Consider the following 25,546-nt stretch of genomic DNA (forward strand, 5'->3'; position numbering starts at 1 on the left):
GATTATGCTAGACAACCTTTCACTTAGTGATAGTGGAGAAGGAACCATAATCATGGTCGGTGTTGAAAACCTTGTGGAATAACTTTAGGTATAATCCCTCATCTCTGAAGGTTGAAGTGTTACAGATTTTTAATGACCCCTTTAGTGTTCAGAGTCTATGGTTCTATGAGTCCACTCGTCTCACTTTCTCTGCTAAATTTACCATCTTTAACGCTAAAGATGTATTTTGCCTTAAAGTCTTTTTCGACTGTTATTAACAATGCTGCATCAGCTTTTTAGTTAATATTTGTCTAGCATATCTTTGTTCTTTTATTTTCAAACTTTCTTTCCCTTTATTATTTTAACATATAACATGTAGTCTGACCACCTCTTTTTACTTGTCAGTTTTATCCAATTACATTTATTGTGAATATCTGTATGGTAAGTTTTGTTATTATGTCTATGTGTCTACCAATTTTAATGATTCCTTTTTCTCCCTTTCTGCCTTATTTTTAATTTTTTTTATTTGTCCCTATTAATTTGAACATTATACAACCTATAGCTATTATTTTAGGGGTTAATCGCTCCACACTTTTAACTTTATGGTCTCTTCCCTTGATCACTTATCACTACATATTGGATCCATATTATTCTCACTTTCTTTCCACAGAACAGAAAACAGGAGAAAATATTTGTCATTGAGAAAATTTTACCAGCATAGAAAACCCAGTAAGATACTTTACATTTAAAATTATATTCTTAGACCTGAATAATCCCAAAGCCTCTTTTCTTTCATTGTGTCCATGTGTTTTACTTCCAATCTCTTCCACTTTGTGATGTGTCGTCTCTGTGCAAATATGATTTTAATCATTGAAGGGAGCCTTGCTGTTAGTATGACCTCTTCTTGCCCTCCTCTTTGAAGGGGGCAGATATGCCAGGGTCCAGAATTTTCCAATGATTTTATTTGATAGCTAATTAATGGCTTTCTGTGGTTGCCATGGAAATGCCACGCTTTGCTGCCAGGCCTTATCCAAATGGGCATTCTATCCACCCTTTTGCCTTAGCATCAGCATATTAATCAGACACCATAGGTCCTTGGTTGCTGCATCAAATTGGTAAGACACTAATTGAATTAAAATCTCACTTGAAGGCTTCAGGCTTCTCTTCCTCCCAGCTGGAGAGGAACCTTGTTAGCTCAAAGGGCCAGACCCATCCAGGAGACAGTGGAAAATCCACAGAACTTTGTGTCCTTTTATAGCAAAGTATTTTTCATTTGCCTTGGAATAAATATTTTGATGTCTGCATCTTTCTCGCCCCTTGAAAATCTCTCTATTTTCCTGACCTTTCCAATCATTGGACATTGTTGTATTCTCTTTGTAATATGAAGTGAAGCCGTTGGTATTTCCAAGGTGAGGGAAAGAGGATTTTCTTGCACATACGAAGTGGTAAAGTCAGGCGAAGAACTCAAGTGGAAAGCCCTAACTGAATTATGATAAGGATTTGGTGGCACAATGCCTATGAAGTACAGGGGTTAGTATAGCATGAGTCTTTGAACTACTTGGAAGGTAGAGATGAAAGGAAAAAGGAAGAGAGGCAACTGAGAGATGGTCAGTCTTAAATTCGTTTTTCAGGTCATGAAGTTCGTGGATGATGGTTTCAACTTCTCATAGAGAGTTAAAAATCCTCACTGGCCTTGTTAGGCTTACCATTTAAAATGACACCTTTCTAAAGCTGTTAACAGACCCTCAAATATACTGTGCATATTTGTACCATTTATACCTTTGTGGTTTTGCCTTCTCTGTTCCTTTGGCTCTTGTGCTCCTGCTATTTGCCCAAGTCTGCTTCACTTCAACACTCAGAATAAATATGCCCATATAAAATGCCTTTGCCAACCCCATTAACGAGAAAATTATTTCTTTAGGGCTCCTCTCTGTGTGTCTGACCCCACAATAGCACTCACTCATCATGGTGTACTGTAATTATTGTTTATTCTTTAAATTGATTCGTAAGTCTGTATTTTTCATTAATTTGTGAGTGGCACAAAAGTATAGACCATGTCTTTACAAATTTTTGTTTCTCTGACATGCCCCACTCATCTAATAGGCACTGGAGAGATGTTTGACGATCTGCTGACCTTCTGCAAAATCTTGTGCTTGATGAATAGCTGCTATGTGATCTCTGGCATGAAAGAATTTCCAATCTAAATGAATCCTGAATCTTCAAAATTTAAGGTCCAAAAAAACTATGTTCATGTGAAGTGCGTGTTAGTGTTAAAGTTGGTATCAGAATATATGCTAATTCATACTAAAAACTGGAACATTAAAGTTGGAATTTACCATTACAAAAAAATAGTAATAAAATAAAAAGACTTACTCCCTCCTTCCCACCCTCCCCCCCAGCAATACACACACATGTACATACACATACATACTAGGTAATTCTTATGCACTGAAGCCCTCTCCTTCTTTTCCTCTTAAACTATATTGGGGATGATGTTCCCTTTGAGTCATATTATCACAGACTCTGCTGACACTTGAGACAGGTCTTTCTATTTAATCTAGGACAGCATTAACTTGAGAGAGAGAAATGCACATTCCAGAACTAGAACCAGTGAGGAGAAGGTATGTAAAAGCTGGCCAAGGTATAGAAGAACTATCTAATAATTAGATCTGTCTCATAACACAAAATGGAATGAATCTTATTGTTGCCTTTCAGTAAAAGAGGAATGCAAGGAATGTAGAAGATAGAGCCAATTGGCTTCCTATCCTGGAAATGGTGCAGGCGGTGAACAGCAGCTATCTCCCCAAGACGGCAGAGAGGAGATTCGCACTCTGCGCGCATGTTTAGACCAGAGGAATTCCATTTTCTCTTCTGACCCTGAAATTTGTGATCCTGTTCCTCTGACAATACAGAAATGAAGATTCAGATGCTCTGAAGCACCTCTAGAGAGTACCACTGCAGCAAAAAAGATAAACATAGAGATCCTGAATACTACGAAGGGATATCTGCCCAAATCCTCTGCAGGAGTGCTTTGAAATGAGTTTTCTTTCTTGAGTTTCTCCTTTCAATTTTGCTCCGAAGTCCCAAAATAAGGCTTCTCACTTTCATAGATGCAGAGAAATGGCAGTGTTAGTTTGTGCATGCGTGTGTGTGAGTGTGTGTTCTGAGTTAATGAAAGGATCATTTTTTAGCGACTTGGGGGAGGTGCCTGGCAGAGGAGTGAAGTGAGGAATGCAACTTCAGAACCTACCCCATTTTAGTCTATTGTGGTTATTGATGTGTATTTAAATGAAATTTTAATATGCAAAGCACTTCTAGGAAATCTGACACCATGTCTTTTTGGAAAAAGCAGGTGAAAGGAGTCTCCATTAAAAAAAAGGAAAAAAAAAAAAGCTATCAAAACAACCTGAGACTGAAAAACATTCCGTCCTGTGGCAGTGTAGCTGGAAGAGAAAAACCAGAAAAGAGGCCAGAGGAATTTAGAAAAAGGAGCATTGCCAAGGGGCTCAGAAGGCAGAGTTCAAATCCTTCTTCAGGCAGCAACCGTGGGTTACTGGGCGTGCCATTTCTCCCCACGCCTGTTTCACAAGCTAAATCAAGGAGTGTGACAGCTGATGTATAAGGTTCCTTATTGTTTCAACACCCTGTGATGAGGCTTATGCTTCTCCCCCTAAGCCCACCTGTTGTCCCCCTTCAATTAGCTTCAGTTCATTCCGAATGAAAGAAGCTCTACGGGTAAGATAGCACTGTCGCCCCCGTGCAAGAAGGAGTCGAAAGAACCACAAGGAATTAGGCATGAAGAGGGAAGAAATCATAACCCAAGAAATATCTTTATGTATGTCCATTTCCTCCCACAAGGAAAAATGGCAGTGTCGGTTGTACATTACATATATCTCTCTTTCTTTTTAGTGTTTAATCTTAGCACCTGCACAGCAGAGATCTTTGCAATTCATTGCATATGCTCTCCCCGTTCTCCCCCCACAATACAGCACCTGAGGCCTAAGAAGCAACCCCTCCAAGCTCCTCCAAAGGCTGAGACCCTTCTTCATGACAGAGTATAGAAATAACAAACATGCCCAACGGTTTTATACAGTTGCTAGAACGTTTTAGTTTCCAACGAATGCAGACTCTTCCTCCTTTTCTTTGAATTATGAATTACATTTTACAAATTGTTGTTTGTGTTGCTTTGCTTTGCTTTGTTCTGTTATGTGTGTACAACAAAAGGGAAAGCCCGTGGCAAGGAGTCCCCAGGTTAACAGAGTTTGGCCGTCATCTGGTCCGACTGTTTGAGGATCTCGGTGTTGTAGAGGTCCAAGGCGTGGTTCACCCTGATGATCTCGCTGTTGGTCAGTTTCAGGCGGTGCTTGAGCATACAGGAGAACAAGTCCAGCTGGGGTTTCCCCGGGGCCACAGGAGGGGCCAGGCGGTTAATTCGGTCCCGAATATCCAACAAGAGGAGCATCACGGACGAAGAAGAATAGAACTGGCCGCCTTGCGTGTAGGACTGGTTGACCTGTTGCACGGCGCTGCGAAGGAGGTCGGCGTTGAAGCGCAGGCTGTACCCGAACACCTGCACGTCGGAGATCTTGATGTAGAACTGCCTCTTGGAGGGATCGGACAGGTCCACCGGGCCCTGGCCGGTCTCATTACGCAGTAGGGTAGGTAGCCGAGTCCGACTACGTAGGTAGATGTGGACCGTCTCGAAAAACGTTTTCCACCGATTGCCCAGCAAGAGAGTCCAGTTGTAGCACTGGCTGTTTTGGAGGCGAATCTTCTCCCAGCGCGGGTAGCCAAATTCCCCGAAGGGCATGTTCCAGCCCTCCGAGTGGCTCCCGCTGAAGGGGTTGACGTAGACAAAGAACATGGGGTCCAGGCTGCTGTTGCGCATCTGGCAGATGCGCATGGACATGCCGATCACCATGTGGATGAAGTCCATGCGGTTCTTGTTGCTTTTGAGCGTGAGGGACAGGCGCTTGCGCCACCGGGGATCGAAGAAGGTGTCGAGGCGGATCTCGTTGCTGATGAAGGTGGTGTGCACGTAGAGGCGCGAGTCCATCTTCTGCAGCAGGTACTTCAGCTCCAGGTCCTGGAAATCCAGGTCGGTCTCGAAGCTGATGAACTGCTCGCTGCGCTCCGAGTCCACGTTCTGCGGTTCGCAGCGGCCCCGGTACAGCTTGTAGCCCTTGTTGCAGGAGCCGCACAGGGAGATGTTGGCCAGGCTACACATGGCGCAGCTGTTGTTCCCTCCTATGATGCAGGGGATGGGGCGCTGGCACAGCGTGGTGCTACCGTGGCACACGCAGCTCCTCTGGCTCTCCAGGAAGGTTCCCCAAAACCCGTTCTCATTGCAGTAGAGGAGCGACTGGACCCTTGCAAGCCATTGCTGAATTGTCCTGGGGGAGGGGGGGAGGGGGGAGGGGGGCGGAAGGAAAACGGAGATCGTTAGCCACCAGGGAGCGGGCTGGTCACAGTGACCCAACTGAGTAGGCAAAGTGCAGGTGCGCAAAAGATGAAGGGACGGGGTAGGACGGTTATGGTAGGAAGGGCTCTGAATATACATTGGAGTCCCTTGTGATGCCACCGACCCGCTGAATAACACTGCACCCCTCCAATGGTCAGTGTCCTCATCTGTGAGGTGAAGGGGCTGGAGTAAGTGTGCTTTGGGGTCCTTCCAGCTCCAGGATTCCATTGCCCTGTAGCCCCAAAGAAGTTTGACCCAAGAAACTAGTGTCTGAACTCCAACACCCCTGCCAGATGACCACAGATTTTAAAAATCAGCAAACAGGGGAGCACTTAGAGGCTAGTACATTTCACCTGAATCTCCTGTTTCAACCTTCTTCCCAGATTCCTCCCAGGAGGTTACCTAATGGCCAACGACTTCAACTTCACCCAAAAACAAATTATATTTTATATTGTCCTAGAGATCGTCTGGTGTGTCCACCCTGGTGATCTTACGTGATCCTCACATGCAAGAAAGATGTTATTTGCCCCATTTTTTCCCCGAGCTCCAAATTCTCAAGTCAGTGGAACTCCCGTCACAACATGTCCCTCTAGGTCCTCCTCCCCACAGCCCCTCGATGCTTTTGAAACGCTACCCACGCCCTGTCCCTGGGGTTCCAGCCACTGAAACATTCCGATGGAGACGTATACTAGATCAGATAGGAAGCAGCAGAAGAATGAGGAGAAATACGGAAGGCAGTCAGCTTGGTAGCCTCTCGTCTTGATCCTCATTTCTGCACAAGTCATTTCCCGCTGTCTTCCGTGCAACGAATAATCCCTTACCTGTGCCTGGCACTTTTTACCCTGAACAGGGCACACTCACTCCCATTTTCTCACTTGAGCCTCACAACAACACCCTGAAAATAGCTTGGGATGTGAGGCCAGTTGGGAGATTGATGAAAATCCTGGCTCCTCCACTTCCCCGGTGCCGGGCAGTTTCCTTTACCTTCCTCATCGTCACCACCACACGAGGCTGTGCTGAGGATTACCTGAATTTTGATGTGAAGGCTTATCCCCAAACCTGCTAGGTATCGAGGACTTGATAAAAGTTAGTTCTTCTTATTCTTGCAAAGGGACTCTCGGCTCCATTTTAGAGACATGCCAGAGAGAAGCTCAGCGGTCGAAATGATGGACTGAATGTCCTACAGCGAGTGAGCGGAGAAGTCTCCTGGCTCGTAGCTACTGGTTTTTAAAATATATGTCAAGCAAGAGTCAAGAAAGCCTTTCTGAAGGTTGCAGTGTGCTGTGGTCATGTGGATGGTGACAATGACGGTGGTGGCAGTGGCTCATGCCCCCCATTTTAGGAAACCGGAAAGAGAAGCCCTCTTGCATCAGACTGCCTGTGCAAGGGAACGTCAGCAATCCATCAACTGTCTCACTTCCACTGTGCCGCCGTGGTCGCTGAGCCCAAGAGCCACGAGGGAGAGAGTAGAACCCGATGTTGACAAAGCATGTGTGTTGGCCCAAGAGGAGCTGAGTTCCAAACTCAGTTCTGTAACCAGGAACAAGTCACTTTGTGTCTCTAAGCCCCAGTATCCATATCTAAAATGAGAATCATAAAGCCCATCTTAGGCAACGGGTGACAGGATTGAGGGAGATAATATGGTTAAAGCATTTAGCACAGAGCCTGGCATAGATCAATTATTGAAACAGGTAATAACAGTAAGCACTCTTCTCCCAGAGAATAAGCTATTCCTTTGAAGGTATTGAGACACTCTCAGGGATTTCACTATCTCTCTGGAGTCTGAGGGGAGCCATTTTGTTCTGTGGGACATTTGAAAATGGATAGTGTTGAAACGGCTTCCCAGAATGCTCTGCTTGAAGCAAGTTGCTTATCAGCCGAGAGAAAATGGAGGAATAATTAGTGCGCTCCTCAAAGCCGCTCTGCCCTTTACATCCACAGAGCCACCCAGCCCTGGCAATAAAACCTCCCTGGCCACATTCAAAAGACCGTACTGGAGACCCCCGCTTCCCCTGTCAGTTTCCCCTCCAGGCTTGAGGGCTTCAGAGGGGAGATCCGTCCTTCCCTGAGCATCTCACCCCCGAGCTCGGCGCCCCAAAGGTTTGCGGGATGAATGTTCGCTGAATGAATGAACGCACAAAATCAGTATTTTTCTCGTATTCTCCATTAAAAAACCAAAAAGCAAACCCCAACTTCTCTTCTCCCCTCTGGACTGCGGTATTAGTTTCCGATCCCGTCCACCCACACAGCTCCAGCCCTCCCCAGTGTCTGCTTCACGAGACCAATCCTATTACAGCCTGGAGAACAGCAGCAGGCCCAGCCTTCAGGAAACGGAGCTGGAATGATAATGAGCTTTGCGGCTCCCACCTCCCAAACCAGAACATTGACTGAATATTGGCTATGAGTCATCTGATATTTTTGTGAGCTGCAGGGGCCCGCCACACGTCTCTGATTGCACGGTTCCATCTGACGAGAGCGTCATTCCAAAATGCCTCTTTCAAATGGCCCACACTTGCCCCTGTCACTCCCTCTCCAAGTGACAGGACAGTACCCCATTTAGAGCTCCTCTGTTCCCATCTGCAAGGCATTCTATAACCCCGCAGAGCGCCCCCTTTCTCGTGTCCCATCATTGGGACCCTTTGTCAGCCCCGCAGCCCTCACCCCTTGAATCAATGCCTCATTGTGGCTGAGCCCTCAGAATCCTCGGTGGGGGAAATAAAAAGATGAAAGTCCCTGGTGATGCTGCAAAGAACGAAGGGGCTAGCGGCGAATTAGGATTCCAGCCCTGTCGAGCAGGAGGGATTGGGGACAGAGGCCCTCTGAGGCGCATCAGTGAGCTGCCTGGCACCTGCATCTCCTGACCTCAGAATAATCATGAGGTTGTGGGCCGTATCAAAGAAGGCATTAATGATACAGCCAGAGGACTTAAAGCGGGGCCGCGTGCGTGTGGCGGGGGGGGGGGGGGGGCAGGGTGCGCGAGGCCCAGGGCAGGAGGAAAGAGAACGCGGAGGAGGGAGGTGGAGCACGGGGAAGGCTGGCAAGAGAAGAGCCGGTCTCCATGCTGGAGACCTTGGGGGAGGCGGGGGAGGCCGACCTAGAGGAGAGGATGAGACAACGTGGGAGCAGGGCACTGGAGAGGGCCACCGCGAGGGGACGAAATCAGAGAGGGGAGGACAGAAATGAAGCCGCTCGGCCAGGCCTTCGTGTGTCAGCACCCAAAGGCTCAGGGAGCGCGGACGCCGGATGGGCCTTCAGAGGGCGATTCGGCCCTTCCTGGGAAGCGGAGGCTGGGTGTCACAGACAGGACGCAATGTTACTGGTGACAACCCTGACTTCCCAGCTCGGCCAACTTTTCTTTTGCTTTCCAGGACTTCCTTCTGTGGGGAAGAGCAAAACCAGAGCAACGAGCTCATTCCAGGGTTTTGTGTGTTTGTGCCGGACCCAAGCAGCTTCCCACAATGAGGACCCTGCCTCAGTCAAGGCCCATCTCCTACACCATCGGCAACCAGTGCTCTGGGCAGCGATGAGTGAGTGGTATTCAGAAATTTGGCAATGCTCCACTGCGCGTGGCACCCCGAACTAGCCACGGGGATCGGCGGCTTACAACCATTGAGCACTCACTGTATACCAGGCACTGGGCTGCAGGCTCACACACGCCATCTGACTGAGTCACAGATGGAGAAACTGAGCCCTGGAGGAGCGAGACGCCCGTCTGAGACCCAGAGCTACTCCGGGTTCACACTCCACGCTCTCTAACCCCAGAGGCACCACGCTTGGTGCTGCGTACTAGAATGTAACGTTATGACGGTGAGGCAAGGAGAAGAAGGAAACAGGCCACGAGAAGAGAAATAGATTGAAATCATGGAAAAATACTGCAAGTTTGAGTGTGTGAAGGGCCTATTATCACATTCCCCGCTTCCTCTGGACCTGCCAGGATCCCTCTCCTCCATTCACAGATAATTGGAGCTCACCGACAAGTGCTCGGGGAGAGGCTGGGGACCAGGGGTAGGAGGGACTGTGATCTATAAATACCATTTCCCAGGCTAGCTGGTGACAGCCTGCCTCAACCCTGGCAACAGAGGAGTGGCTTAATAGGCCGGTTCCAGAGGGGAGGGTCTCACAAAGGACTGACACAGCCCCATCGCAAGGCAGTCAGCGTGAGGCAACGGGGACCAAGTTTTAAAAGGCTTTTCTGTCCCTGGGGATCCGGAGCATCTTCCACTTGCAGCCAAAGATGAACTCCAATACATCCAAATCAGCATCTTTCTGTTGGATGGGATTTCAATTCATCTGACCGGGAGAGGAGGGGTGCTGAGGGGAGGGAGCAGAGGAGGAAGGAGGTGAGGGCAGAAGCCTGCGTTTTTATTTTTAAAGCCCGAAAACCTTGGCGCCTGATTGGTGGGCTCCCTCCGAGGGCCACGTGCAGCAGCTTGGACCACAGAAGCAGAAAACCTCCGAGAAGAAGACTGGGAAATAAATGTTCAGCCCATCCCCCTCACGTGTAGACCTGAACGCTGAGGCTTTGAGACCTAAGCGAAGGATCAGTGTCTCCTGAGTGCTTTCTACATCGTGGCTGTTATCCCTCTATCCTCACGTCAACCCCCTGAGTTAGGACTCCTTTGTGATTTTTCCTTCTACTGAGAGGACACCGAAGGCCAGAGAGGGACAGTGACTTTCCCATGGTCACACAGCATGGATGTAGCAGACCAGAGTTGAGGATTTCTGGATCCAAACCCAGTGTTCCCCTCCAGTCCCCGTTGTGCTTTCCTTACTCTTGACAACCCAGACCCGAGGAGAAGCTAGGCTCCAGGCCATGCTCCCCTGCAGGCCCCTGTCTTTGCCTCAGCCAGGATTTTCTGGCGACCTGACAGGTCTCCCAGTGACACAGCTGGAGTCACTCGTCATTTGGAGGACAGAGGCTATGCCACCCAGGGCTTCCCATCACTGGCTTCAAAGACACACATCTCCCTTTCAGAACCATCCGGGTGGGGAGCCCAGGCTGGGATTCCTAATTCAAGCAAACTCCCCGCTGATTTTAATTGGAGGTTTTGCCTAAGACAGGAATGCAGTGCCAGGCCAGTGGCATTTTAGGGAAGATCACACAAACTGAGTGCCAAGGAGAGAGGGGGGAGAAACAGATCTAGGCTAAAATAGAAAACTATAATCCATAATTCCCGTTTGCCTACCAGGAGTGTTTATTTAAAAGTGGAGAGGAAATGAAAAAAAAAATGAAATTGGAGCTCTGAATTATTCTTTTATTTATGCCCTGTGCTTCTTCCTTGGCATTTCTTTGACATTGTAATGGGTGTCTGAGTAATTCAGTGATACGCCACAAAACGTATACTCTGTAGACCGTACTCTAGACCGGGAAGGCAAAACAGTTGTTTCTAGGCTTCTGATGATGCACTGTTTTTGTTTTTTTGCCATTTTTTTTTTTTTTTTTTTTGGTTGTGCTGCACATGACCGTGCGTGTGTGCGCTTGCGTGCGTGTGCCTGTTAAAGGCAACGTGCTGATAACAATGAATATGTCAATGGTGTCAGAATGTTCGGGGCTCAAGTGAAGGAAGCCTTGGCCTCTGGATGTGCTAGTGTGAATCATAACTGGCCATCAGATCGACTCTGTGTGCCTCATTTCCCCCAGAAAAATATTTAGCTTTTAATCCTTCATTCCCCTCTCTGACTTTCTGTCGTTGCCTTAAAAACCTGTGTTCCCTGCTTGTCTCGGTTTTTGAAATGACGTCAGAGCCTCATTGAATGGCTCACAGCAATAAGGAAGGAAAGACCAAAAGAAGAGTTTTGTAGTCCGTTGCTGCAGTGAAGATGCCTTCTAGTCTGGCATCGTGGAATAAGTGATTGGTCTTATTTGCAGAGGACAGAGGTAGAGGTTAGAAGGAGGAATGGGGAGAACAGCCATGTAGAAATCCACTAGAGTCTTTAAAATTAGGTTGTCAGGAACTTAATTGGGGAGGATTATGAAACAATTTTTGCAATTACACAGATCTGTGTCTGGAAGGAGGTGACAGACAACATCAGCTGCATATTCAAACTCGGCATTTTGCTTTGGGGCATGGATGTGCTGGAGACAAGTGAAGGAGGGACCTGGGAGCCTCTTTGGGGGTGACGGAAAGGCTGAAGGCACAAGCAGTTCCCGGGGGCAGGGCTGCAAGAGCGGTTCATTGTTCCTGGCAGTAGCCAGGCACAGGAATGAGCGACTAAGACCCCAAGGCTAGAAAGTACAATCTTTTGTAATAATCGGGGCTAACGGGCTTCCGTACAGTCGTGAAGTACACTAAGGGTCATCTACGTCAACGAGGGGTGCAGTGGGGGGGAGTGATCACAGGTGCGCAAGCCAGCTGGTTAAAACACATCCTGGACCCCGTTCTACCACTATTTGCCCTTGGATACTTGACCTTGCTATGTGACCTTGGATAAGTCCCCTCACCTCGTGGATTCTCCGTTTCCCTGTCTGTCAAACGGGGAAGGTGACACGTACCGTGACTTCAGAACCAGGATCAGATACGCCTGGGAGGTTTGCAGTGAAAGGAAGTGATGACTAACCATTAGCCCTTATTGTTACTGAGGGCAAGAAACAACCGGCTGCGGTTTATAAATGCTCTGGGTAAAAATATCGCTCTCAGTTACTAGTTGATTGTAGCTTAGTACCCTAGTCTCTCTGGTTACTCACCCTCCACAAGTCTTAATGAATGCTGTCACCATGATGTTTGAAGAGAGAGCAAGACATCGGCTTTGGAGTCAGAAAAAGATTGGGTATTGAATCATAGCTCCGCTACTCATTATTTAACCTTCAGCTAATGGCTTGTCCTTCCAAAGCTTCCGTTTTCTCAGCTACAGAATGGAGTAATAACATAGTACGTTTGAGAACCAGGTAAGCTACTATATATAAAACTTCCGACATATTGGAGGTGCACAGTGTCTCTCATGAAAACAAACTATTGTGTCCGTCTGGCTCACACAGAAAACGGTCCCTTTGAAGTAAGTAGTTACAGATGATAAACCCAGGGTCAGAATTCAATAAAGGTCACTGGGTCAGCTGAATACTGATATAAAAACAGCAACAACAACAGAACATCTTCCTGACAATCTCTTACGCATCCGCAAACAGAGAGAGATGAAGGACAGATCTAAAGGGGAAAAGTAAAATAATAGTAACAATACTACCAACATCAACAGAATGGCTTTTAGAAGAAGACATAGGGAAGCATTATTGTGATATTGGCGGAGACACAGATCGCTTAAAACAGCTCACCATAAAGGAAAAAATGATTAATGGGGGGGGGCTATATTACCATCAAATATACCCATCAAAAGATATCATTCAAAGAATAAAAAGACAACCCTCAGTCAGAGAGTACATTTGCAATACCTCTAGCCAATCAAAGATTGTATTTATAATATACAGGTAACTCCTAGACTGGCCGGATGCTGGCCTAGTCTAAGGCACTTTATGCTGTCTAGGGTCTGCCCTTCCTTCCTGGGTCTCTTTCAATCAGAGTAGATGCAATTATCACAATTTTTATTTTTCTGGACAATGCACCCACTGTATAATGAATGTGATTTGCCCAAGAAAGAAAGAAAGAGAGAGAAGAAAGAAAGAAAGAAGAAAAGAAAGAGAGAGAGAGAGAAAGAAAGAAAGAAAGAAAGAAAGAAAGAAAGAAAGAAACTATATAGCAGTAAGAAGAAATCTGATAACCAATAGGGAAAATAAGACAAATGATAGGAACAGGCATTTCATAGTAAAGGATATTCGAAAGACCAATAAGTACACACAATTCCACTTCATTAGTCATCAGGACAATGCCAATTAAAACTACAATGAGAGGGGCGCCTGGGTGGCTCAGTTAAGCATCTGTCTTGGGCTCAGGTCATGATCTCACGGTTTGTGAGTTGGAGCCCCACATCAGGCTCTCCACTCTAGGCGCAGGAAAAAAAAAAAAAAAAAAGCTGCAATGAAATACATACCTCTTCAGCCGGATGGCTAAAATCAAATAAAGAATACAAATAAAAAAGATGGGGACCACCAAGTCTGAGCAAAAGGATGTGCCCCAAGTGACACTCTCCGATGCTAGTGGCAGAAGAGAAAAGTGGTTCAGCGAATTTGAAAACCGGAAAGTACCTACTAAAGGTAGATATTGGGTATGGAAAGGGGCAAAACCAAGCTGCGGCGAGTGTAGCGATGAGGAGTGGTTCCCCCAGAGAGCAGGCTGGCAGTGTCCAGGAGAGGACGTGGGCGGGTTCTGCAGTGTGGATAATGCCCTAATTTGTATCTGGGTGCTGCTGGGTACATGTGTGAACTCATCTTGTGAAAAGTCATTTTGCTGTACATCTGTGATACCTTCTCTTTCCCTGTGTCTTCCATACCTCAATAAAACATTTATTTCAAAAAAATTCCTTTAAAACATCCAGAATTACGCTACTAAGGCAGCCGTACTTTACATTTTTATTTCATTTTATTTAGAGAGACTCCTAATCAGGCTCCTCACTCAGGGTGCAGACCCACACGGGTCTCGATCTCACGAACCCTGAGGTCATGACCGCAGCTGAAATCGAGAGTCGGACGCTTAACCGACTGAGCCACCCAGGCGCCCCTAAAGCTCTCCTGTTTGGGTCTCTAATTTGAGCGTCACAGCTTTTCTGTGTTGTGGGCTGGGTTAAGAGGGTATCATGAATCTCACTTTCACGATAGGAAAAACCAGGCTCCGGGAGGAGACGTGGCTTATTTTGCACGTCACCAGCGGGCTGTCACATTGCTGGGATTATAACTCGCCCGTGTGTGAGCTTGCTGGCCAACTTGGAGGGCGGAAGTGGGGAGGTGGATTGGAATTGGCCCTGGAGGAGAAGAAAGAGCTATCCACGGATATTGTGACAACTTCATTCTATTTCTGACTCGGTCCTCTGAGCCTCTAGATTCTATTCCGAACAGGAAGCCACTTGTGAGCCCCAGGGAAGAAAGAAACAAAACAAAACAACTAAACTAAAAACAACAGAAAGGGTCTGAAGATGCCTATTTTCTTGCCTTACGTCAGCGGAGTGAGTCAAACTGCCCTACTTGCTGCAAATTCAGAGTGACAAACAGGGATGAGATTGGAGAGACGCCCAGCAGTGCCGGTTACAAGGAACTCTCTACATCACTCCTGGCGAAACCCAGCTGCCTGCACACATCTCCACACCCCTCACCCACGCGGTACACCCCTGGCTTGCCGTGGGGTTCTGCCTCACTGGCTGCCTGCTTTTTTTTTTTTTTACCCCCATAAATAGAAAAGCAACGCCAAAGATATCCTCAGCTAAACATTTCGTCGCCCCATCGTTGGGATGGCACTTTGTACGCTTCTCTGACTGACAGTGAACTGCCCTGAGCCAGCCTGGGGTTATTTGTGGGTTTGCACCTCTTCTTTAATAGGACAATTTAATACACACTCAGAATAGGTCTCTGTCACCAAATTGCTACCCTCCCCTCCCCCAGACACATACACATACACACAAAAATGAGTAGGTCAGGGACTATCCACATAGCAATTTGCTCCAGGGAGAGCTGTCTGTGGGTTTAGAGTGACAGATTTTCAGAATCCTGGGGCTGAATGATGCTTAGACAAGTCCTGGTCCATGGGAAGCAGAGTCCAGAGAGGTTATGTGACTTGTTTGAAGTCACACAAGTAGTACCTAGAAGCTCAGAGCCAGAATCATCCCCTTGAGGAAGAACCCCATACTTTGACAGAAACGTACGCTGTTCACCTTCCCCCGACCTCTCCCAAAGGTAGCCTTTTACCTGGGGTGACTACGCACTGGGGAAGAGGAAAAACTCACACTTGTCAAGGATTACTGGACACTGGATCTGAACTGATACCAATTCCCAAAGACAAAAATGTCACTGTGGTCCACTAGGCAGAATAATTGTTTATGGAAGTCAGGTAATCAACAGAGTTTTAGCTTGGTCTTTCTTACAGTGGGTCCAGCGACGATTTCCTATTGTTATTTCCCCGATTCTAGAACACATACTTGGAATACTCTGTAACTTGGCAGAGTCCTCTTCCCACGTCAAATACCCACACTCTACATTTACCCAGCGAAGAATGAAATCATATTATGGAACATTCTCTGCCTTTAACCGGCTTCCAAGAAAACAAAACAAAACAACAAAACAACAGCAAAAAAAAAAACAAAAAACAAAAAAAAACAAAAAACAAAACCAAAAACATGCACCTAAGTTGAAACACATAGCAAGGGGCGGAAACCTTAAGATAGACACACTAAACAACCATCTTGATTGACAAAGGTTCTAAAGGGCAATTTTGTATTACAAAATGTTTCTTCACAAGGTCTCTGAAGAGTGCACTCTTTCTAGACTAAAATATATTACACTGCAAAACTAAACAAAACCCACTATGCGTGGCAGGTGGCTCACAGATCCACCTGTTTCAGAGACAGGAGATCTATGTTCCTTCCCTTGAATCTGGAGAGAGTCGACCACTTTTTTTGGACCAATACAAGAAGGCAGAAGCAATTCGCCCAGTGTATGGATTCTGATCTCAAGAGACTTGCAGCTTTGGGAAACTCCCTCTTGGAGCTCTGAGCTCTGAGACCACCTACAAGCAGTCTGACCACCCCACTGGAGTGGTCACATGGAGAAACGCTGGGCAGGGAGAGGTGTGCAGCTGAGCCCAGCCTCTGGCTGTCTCTTCCAAGGCACCAGACACACATGAGTGAAGCTTTCTTGGAACCTCCAGCCCAATCCAGCTGCCAGCTGAATACCAATTCAAGTGATTTCAAGTCAGCTCTACATGGAACAGAAGAATCACTCAGCCAATTCTGGCACAGATACCTGACCCATAGGTCCTGAGCATAATATGATGGTTGGTGCTTTAAAGTTTGGGTCAACTTGTTATATAGCAATAGATATTGGAACTTCTATATACTGTAAGCCCCAAAGAGAACTCAGGATATCTCTTTCCTATTCCATTACTACCAACCTATGTTACTGTACGAGGCAGAATTCTAAACATGTCCCCTCGTCCCCCGAGATTCCCAGCAGTAATCCCTAGGATCTGTGAAAATGATAAAATATCTCTCCTGTGATTGTGGCCTGTTAACTTGGCACAGTTGACCTAAAAATTCTGCAGATTATCTGAGCGTGCCTAATGTAACCACACGTGCCCCTTTACAAGCAGAATATTTTCTCTGGCAGGATTCACTGCACCTTTGCTCCTTTGAAGGTGCAGGCGGTCGGCGTACAGGGACTGGGGAGTGGACTCCAGGAGCTAAGAGCAAACCCTGGCCAGCAACCATCAAGGAAATGGTGACCTCAGTGCTCCAACCACCATGAAGCGAATTCCGCCAACAACCCGAATGAGCTTAGAAGCGGGTTCTGCCCCAGAACCTCCACGTCTGTATTCCTGCCTGTGAAGCACAGGCAGAGATCCAGCTATCCCACGCCCAGACTCCTGACCCAAGGACACTGGGACACAGTAAACGTCTATTGCTTTAAGCCTCCGGTATGTGCTACCCAACAATACCAAACTCCTACAACTACTGTGACCGAGACTTGGTTTCATTTTACTCTTTAATAAAATGACAGGAATAAATTAGTTGTTAGGGTCCCTGATGGCTATGCTATCTTATGCATTTCATAATTTTATGTCATTTAACCTTCCTGAGCCTCTGATTCCTAAGGTAAAGTACGGGCGTGAGACTGGTCCTCTGCCAATTTTATTTTATGGGCTGGATTTCAAGCTTTCTGTGAGGTCCCCCTTGTTTCGTCGACCGCTCCGCTACTCCCCTTTGCATAGTTCTTGCCACGTGGTAGGCACTCACTAAGCATCTGCTGAAGGAAGGAACGAATGGATGAGTACATGAAGATTCAGTGAAAATATTCATGTAAATATTCTTTGGCAAGAATAAAGGACAATGCCTATGTAGAATGGCAGCAGAAGGATATTATTTCATAATGCCAGGCCAGTCATTAATTTCTGTGAGCCTTAGTTTGCTTACCTGTAAGTGGGAGACTAATCATTGCTGTAGATCCCTGACAGGTTATTTATGTATAAAGATCAGATCAAATCATTGATGTGAAAGCCCTCTGCAAAGCAAAATAACCTGTACAGAAGGTATTTGTCTTAGCTTACTTTTAAAGGTTAGGAATGTCCCCGAGCCTAATGGGGTAAATTTATTCTCTAATTATACCAGGAACTGAATACGTTCCTGCTGTTACTTTGGCTGCTGCTGGTTAGGACTCATGCCACCTCTCAGCAGGACTGGTACCTGCTGGGATACAAAGCCATTAGCATCTGCCTAAGCAGAAGGTGTGAGAAACTCAACTCCAAGAAGACAAGCTTCAAGATGAGGATCTGTTGACAGGAAGGATACCTGTGGTACCACACCAAACAATCTGGGTCACTGCCTCTTAATCTGGTCTAAAGCACTGATGTTGTAAGGTTGTGTATTAAGGGACCCCCTCTCTTGAGAAAGTTCAAGAAAAAGGGGTTCGATGGCCAAAGAAGTTTGAAAAATATATACATATGACCCCATCTCACTTTACTTTTCTTTCTAATTGAACAGTTTTTAAACTTTTTCAACCAAAGACATCACCTCCTTTCCCCCCCCCCCCCCCCCATCACAATATCCTATAGGATTCACTCAGGGGGATTTATTTTTGCTTCGTGTCTACCAAGTGAGGTGATGGTGTACTTAGGCCATTGAGAGGAGTATTCTAATCCAAGGTTAGTGTGGTCCCCAGACCAACAACATCAGTATCATCTGCAACCCAGGAACCATCTCAGACCTGCTGAATCAGAAACCCTGGGGCTGGGGCCCAGAAACCCATGTTCGGAAAGCCCTCTAGGTGATCATGATGCCCACTGTAGTTTGAGAGCCACTGCTGTGATCCAGAGATCAGTGGGAAAGCTCATGACAACCCAGGGAAGAAATACTGAATCTTTTTACACCCGGGAGAAAAATTCCATCGATTCTCTAGCTCATATTTCAAATGGCTAGCGGAGATTTACTAAACCATAGCATTCCTTCCAATTTTTTTTCCTCTCTACTCATCACCTAAATGATAATATACAAATTCCATAGTTAGGTATTCAATTTCTCCAGAGTTTCATCTCAACATATGGGTCTCATCTTTTTTTTTTTTTAACGTTTATTTTTGACAGAGAGAGAGACAGAGAGACACAGGATGAGCGGGGGACGGGCAGAGAGAGAGGGAGACACGGAATCTGAAGCAGACTCCAGGCTCCGAGCTGTCAGCACAGAGCCCGACGCAGGGCACGAACTCACAGACCGTGAGATCATGACCTGAGCCGAAGTTCGACGCTCAACCGACTGAGCCCCCCAGGCGCCCCCGTATGGGTCTAGTCTAATCTTATTCAATAACAATTAAGACCAATACACTAAGAGTTAATGTTAATTGATCACCTACTATATGCTAAGAACACTGCATATATTATCTTGGGTAATCTTTACAATAGCTCGGTGGGCGAAGTGCTGCTTTTGCCTTATTTTACAGATGATGGCACTTAAGACCAGAGACACTGAGCAAACAGCTCACCAGGATTTAACACCAGGCTGTCAGGTTTAAAGCCTATGCACTCATGTCGATTTCTGCTCTCTCTCTGTTTTCTGATTTCCCACTTCTGGATGAAATTAATCTTACAATTAAGATTACATACGTTATTTTATTTGCTGCTTTCCAGAACAGAAAACCATTCTCTGCCTTGAATGCAAGGCATCATCATCCTGCATCGTCCTAAAACTTCCATCTCAAAAGCTCCCTCCCTCGCTTCCGTTTGGCAAGCACTGACTGTGTAATTATGCACCAGGCACCTTTTCCGTCACTGTGAGGCGGAGGGATCGACTTGTCCCTGCCTTCATGGAATCTGTGGTCAAGAAGGGTAAGTCTGGGATGAAATACACCATTGCAAATGTGCTACGTGGGATGCAGTAAAGACATCCTATAGGACAGCGCAAACTGGTCTAGTGCGTCAGGACACGCATCCTAAGAAGTGCGGTTTTGATCTGAAAAGTAAAGGACCGATAGAGTAATCCAGGCAAAGAGGCCAGGGGATTCTCCAGTCTTCTGCAACAGGAACGAATTTCTCTCCCTTCTTACCTCTAGTGCTACTCAAATTCTGTTTTCACAAAGGGAACCATAACAGAATCTATTTCATAGGCCCGCTGTAAGGATTCGATGAGTAAATATACAGAAGGCACTTAAAACTGTGTCTGGTATATACGTTAACTGTTATGATCATTTTTTCCCTCACTATATGACCTTACACAAGTTGCCCCACTAACAGTGGAAAATTAGCTGGAGTAAGTGCTTCTGTCTCAGGACGAGCCCACGTAATTGGCCTCCATGTGAGTGATTCACCTCACAATGACTCCCTCCCTTCCCTCAGACAAACGTGTGACACTCACGGCACACCGAATACTCACGACTCGCTGGTCTGTTCCCTCCAAGTCACACGCACGCGTGTTCCCACCTCTGCTTCTGCCACTTGTATCTGCTATTATTATATCACGGAATTAAAAGTCAAATCAATTAAAATATGAGCTGTCTTTTTCTGTGGAGCCTAATTTGCATGCTGTGAACAAAAATTCTAGAAAGACGTTTGCTGGCCAAAAAACGTCATCGATTTAACTGAAGGGGGAAGTACCTGAAAATGATTGGGACATGAAAATCTACCACTGTTTAGATTGTCTTAACAGTCTTCGAGCTATTCCTCACTTTGAATAAACCAGAGTTGGAAATGTTATGCAATTACGGGCATGGTTTATGCAAGAAAGCCAGCAGAATGTCAAATCAAATATACCAACACCCTCAAAAAAGATTCTGGCCCTACTTCAAAAGGCTGGCCAAGGAATATGCATTTAGACGTTTTAAGTTAAAATAAAATGTGTTTATATATGTGCAGCATGTATATGCCTTTTAAGAGTCTCCATTTTAACTTAACTTTTTCAATTGACTGATACACTATTGGTCTCTAATTTTGTCTGATAAGGAGCCTTGTGCTTTGCCATCTTACTATACGCAAAAAGTGACCTACGTGATCTTTTACTGATTTTCCAACATTAGGCATGATTTTTATCTCCACCACACCCATTAGACACATGAAGTTCAGAAACCTTAATACTGTGCCAAGTTTACATTGTTAGTAAATGTACCTTCTTCCTGGCCTGTTAGACTCCAGAGTCTGAAGTCTTAAGTACCTTTTTTTTAAGCTTTTTAAAAATGTTTATTTACTTATTTTTGAGAGAGAGAGGCAGAGAGGGAGAGACTGAATCTCAAGCAGGCTCCACACTGTCAGCACCGAGCCCAACATGGGACTCGGACCCACAAACTGTGAGATCATGACCTGAGCCAAAATCAAGATTCAGATGGTTAACCAACTGAGCCACCCAGGCATCCCTGAAGTCGTAAGTATCTTAAATCCCATTGCCTGTTTACCATATTGTTACGTGTGGTCGGGCTTATGCTTTGTCTTCTCCAGTGGAAACATTCATTTCTTGGGGGCAAAAACAGAGTCTCCATCAAATATCTAGGGTTTGCCACCCCTGTGTTCTTGATTGTATTAATATTGTATCTGCACTTTTTTTTTTTTTTGTAAGTTACAAAGAGTTTTCACATATATCCTATAAATTGCCTGGGACATCGACTCGATAGGGTAGCTATTCTTATTACCCTGACCATACAGATGAGGAAACAAAGGGCTTGGGTAGGTTTAGAGATTTTTGGAGGTCATGCATCTAATAAGTGGCAGAGCAGAGACTGTCAGTCTAATAAACTGAAATTGACTTCAGTTCAAATAAAATATAAGAAGTCCTATCCCTCTGCTCCACTGCAGGAGTCTATGGAGATAAATCCAGAGGCAAGTAAGTATAGGGTTCAGAGAGAAGAATCAAAACCAGCATGGATACTGAGGGTCATCATAGTAGGGATAACAATTATCTTGGTGGCCAGAATCTTTCCATAGACACCAATTAAACACTATGTGGAGCAAGAAATATGTTAAAAGCTGACATGGGTTCAGAAGCCATGGCCCCAGGATTGGAGCCTGAGGTGGACGCCCCCAAGAGATTTTCATCTCAACAATGCATAATTACACGCTGCTTGGCGAAAACCCGGACTGCTGGATCAAGGCCATGTGAATATGAGACGTAAAAATAAACCAAAGTCATCGGAAAATGCCAATAATTACACTGCCTGCCCTCGAGTTAAAGTGCCATGAATCTGCTTTGCCTTACAAGACTCTAACCTCCACAAAAATCAGGTGACAGCACAGAGGAAAGAAACCCCAAATCGCACTGACATGAAGGACCTACTCAGTGTTACGGGTTTTTCTTCATCCCGTTGAATTTTATAGACTCTGGGAAGTGCCTATTTTCATCCTCTTCCTGTTTCTTTTTTTCTTTTTTTCTTCAACAGGGTACATTTCCCAATGTAACATATGTAACAAGAGATACTTTCAGGATTTGGATCCAGGTCAGTTGAAGACAATCTCCCATCTGCAGTTTCCATGTGACCATACTGTTTGGACTGTCACAGTCTGAGGGCCTCAGTTCTAATCACGGTCTATTCACAAATTCCCTGAGTGACCTCAGACAAGGCACTTAACCTCCTTCAGCCTCAGCTTTTTCACTTAGGAAGGAGGAAGGTGACCTAACCACACACAGTTTATGCGAAGAAACCCTTAAATTATTTATATGGCAACGGGGCACAATTGTAAAATACAACATCACCATGCCTTTGGGACCCCATTCCATGTAGAAAATAACTTACTTGTCGATTCATCGAACGAAGTTGCTTTTCAATAGCTACCATGTGCCAATGGCCATGCGAAGAAGTTATGACGTTTAAGTGGTCAAGAACATGGGTACAGATATGCGCCTGGAACCGACAGTCTCACAAGAGAGCCAGGTGTTAATGAATATATAAACAAAGGTATTATGGTAACCTGAGGTTTGGGGTTTCATTTGGGAATTAAGGATGTTAGGAAAGCATACCAAATGGGTCCCAACACCCTTTCAATGCAAGGAGCACAGCCTTTGGAGCTGAGTTCTGAAGGACACACAGAAGCAACAGAAAGGGAGGGAAAAGGAAAAACACATTCCAGGTAGAGAGAACAGCCTATGTGAAGCCCTGTGGAGCAGAAGGAAGCATGTACATGGGGCACCTGGGTGGCTCAGTCGGTTAAGCGTCCGACTTCGGCCCAGGTCATGATCTCACGGTTCGTGAGTTCAAGCCCCACGTCGGGCTCTGTGCTGACAACTCAGCGCCAGGAGCTTGCTTCACATTCTGTGTCTCCGCCTCTCTCTGCCCCTCCCCCACTTGCACTTTGTCTCTCTAAGAAATAAAATGAAAACATAAAAAAATTAAAAAAAAAAAAAAGAAGGAAGCATGTACATCTCGTGAACTGAAACATTAGTGGGGCTGTAGCTGTGAGAGCCAAGAAAAGGCATAAAACACAGACAGGAGGTAGACAGTGGCCAAATCATGGCAGAACTATAGGTCAGCTTAAGATTTTACTCTTCCTGGGACCCCTGGGTGGCTCCGTCGGTTGAGCCTTGGACTTCTGCTCAGGTCACGATCTTAAGCTTCCCAAGTTTGAGCCCCACATCGTGCTCACTGCAACTCAGAGCCTGCTTGGGATTCTCTCTCCCTCTCTTGCTACCCCTCCCCCACTTGAACTCTCTCTTTCTCTCTCTCTCTCAAAAATAAATATTTAAAAACAAATTAAGGGGCGCTGAGGTGGCTCAGTCAGTGAAGCGTCTGACTTCGTCATGAACTCAGGGTTTGTGAGTTTGAGCCCCCATTGGGCTCACTGCTGTCAGTGCAGAGCCTGCTTTGGATCCTCTGTGCCCCCCTCTCTCTCTCTTCCCTCCCCCACTTGTGCTCTTTCTCTCTCAAAAATAAACATTAAAAAACTAAAAACACATCTTAAAAACAAATTTAAAAAACCGATTTTGCCCTTCCTCCTAAGAGCAGTGATTCATCACCAAAGGCTTTAAGCAGAGATGCGACAAGACCGAATTTGCTTCTTAAGTAATAACTCTGACTTCCTCGTGCAACATAGATTGAAAAGTGGTTACAGTAGATTCTGGGAGATATAGTTAAAAGGCCACTGTAATTTGGGGCCAAAGATCTTAGTCTGAAGTACAGGCTACTCATTAAAATGGACTAAGATTCAATTACTGACCTTATACCAATATTTGGGAGTTGAACTGTTATTCTCTCAATCTCTGGGAGTGATATTTCTCCTACATTTGGGCAAGACCTCAAGGTAACTGAGTCCAGCTGTTTTCAAATTGCTTAAGGAAAAAAAAAAAAATCCCCTATTTTCCCAAGTGAGTTTTAATGCAGAATTCCCACAAAGAACATAGTCACTCTATGGAAACGTGAGGGGTAATTGTGCAGTACTCAACGTACACCTGCCCACGCAAGGCACGAGTTTTATACCCAGGGCTCCCAGGAGCATCCCATTATGGATGTAGGCTGGCCCACACACAGCAAAGCCGTGAACTGAACTCAGGTCCTCTGGTTCAAACACTGTCCTTCTCCAAAGCACCTTCTGATGCTAAATAATGATGTTTAGAGGACAAAGGCCCTGCTGCTTGCGTATTTAAGTGACTTTCAGGGTCTGGCATTGGGTTGGGAGGCGAGGTGGTCAGTCCACATTTACGGAATTGCACAGAAACCTGCTGAATCCAGCACTGCCCAAGCTGATTTTCTGCTGCTTTCTTCTCTCCTCCCCCTTTCCTCCTTTCCTTCCTATCTTCCTATTTTTTCCCATTCTCCCTCTCTCCATCCCTCTGTCTTCCCTTCACTCTTTTGCAAGGAACAGTGTGAGGTGAATTCCATCACCATGCAGTTTGTAGTCTAGGCGGGTTGTTCTGAATGCCCTGGACCATCATGTCTCAGGGAGAGGTGTAAGAGCCTACAGGTTATAGGAAAAGACTGCTAGCACCGGAATCCTGCCTCTTACCTGCAGTGTAATTTTCAGCAAGTCAATTAACATCTCTGTGCCTTCACTTCCCTACCCATAAAATGGGATGAGTCAGTGCTACCAGATAAGGTCATCATGGTGATTCCGTGGAGGTGAAAGTGGTTAGGACGGGGCCTGGTACCTGGTAAACTAGAAATGCTATTACGTGTGGCCTTGGACCTAAACTCAGCCTCGTTCTCTTCCTGATAAATTTCATGTTTCTCGTTCACTTTGCTTGCACAGTTCCTTTCTGCAGAGCTCTCTGAGTTTTACAAAGTGCTTCCCCACACACCATCTCAGGTGAGCCAGACATAGACCCTCTGAGGTAGGGGGAAGACATTATTATCCCTATTTTACAGAGGAGAAAAATCAAGGTTCAGAAAGTGTCAGTTTGTCTAAAAACAGCCGTGACCAAACTCAAGTTCCACCTCCCAGTCTTTGCCCCTTTTTAGCTGCACAACATAAGGATCTCCAGGGAGTGAAACCATCCACAGCTCTTTCCTGTGGGTCTCTGCCTTCCCTTCGCCTGTCCAAACTGCAGCACCGTGGTGCCACAATGGCGTCAACTCCTGAACAAGCTAACCGGTATCCCTGGGACCCCAAAAAGAACCTGACCCATGATGGGGACCCGTAGATATTTGGTTGGCTGTTGAATCCCCTTTGGCGAGTGCAGTCTGGAATTAGCATTGCTGCTCCCATCCCAACAAACACTGAGCCTTGCAGTGGGGTGGGTCTTACTTCTCGTGGTGCTTTCAGAGCCCGCCACAGAGTAAGCTCTCAGCAAATGCTTGCTGAGTTGACTTACACCGAACCTGACCTTCTCTCTCTACTTACAGGGGATGGGTCTGATGTGTCCGCTTGGGTTTCTGCCTGGGCTCCAGAGTCGGTGGTTCAGGGCTCCACAACCGGGGGCCATTTCCATTCCAGCCTATAAAATTCTAATCTTGATCCGTCACCACCCCCATGCCCTTGAGGAGCTAATCCTGCCTTTGGCATCGCATACACTCAAAACGGGGCGCCCCAGCCAAGCACAGCTGCGTCTCTTTGCTGTTGCACACTGCTCAGAGCCTGCACAAGGCTCTTGACCATGAAGCCCACCAATGGTGTC

The 25,546-nt window shown here is 46.0% G+C and overlaps 1 protein-coding gene across 2 annotated transcripts in view; it reads right to left on the minus strand.

The window, feature by feature from the left end:
* Positions 1 to 3,790: 3,790 nt before the first annotated feature.
* The window catches only part of BRINP1 (BMP/retinoic acid inducible neural specific 1), a 176,920-nt gene continuing 155,164 nt past the window's right edge, over positions 3,791 to 25,546 (minus strand). For both annotated transcript variants that reach the window (XM_045470399.1, XM_045470400.1), the window contains exon 8: positions 3,791 to 5,372. In XM_045470399.1, coding sequence (XP_045326355.1) covers positions 4,232 to 5,372 — 1,141 coding nt within the window. In that variant the 3' untranslated portion in view covers positions 3,791 to 4,231. The remainder of the gene's footprint in view (positions 5,373 to 25,546) is intronic.

Source organism: Leopardus geoffroyi, chromosome D4, assembly GCF_018350155.1.
Source record: "Leopardus geoffroyi isolate Oge1 chromosome D4, O.geoffroyi_Oge1_pat1.0, whole genome shotgun sequence".
Taxonomy (NCBI): Eukaryota; Metazoa; Chordata; class Mammalia; order Carnivora; family Felidae; genus Leopardus; species Leopardus geoffroyi.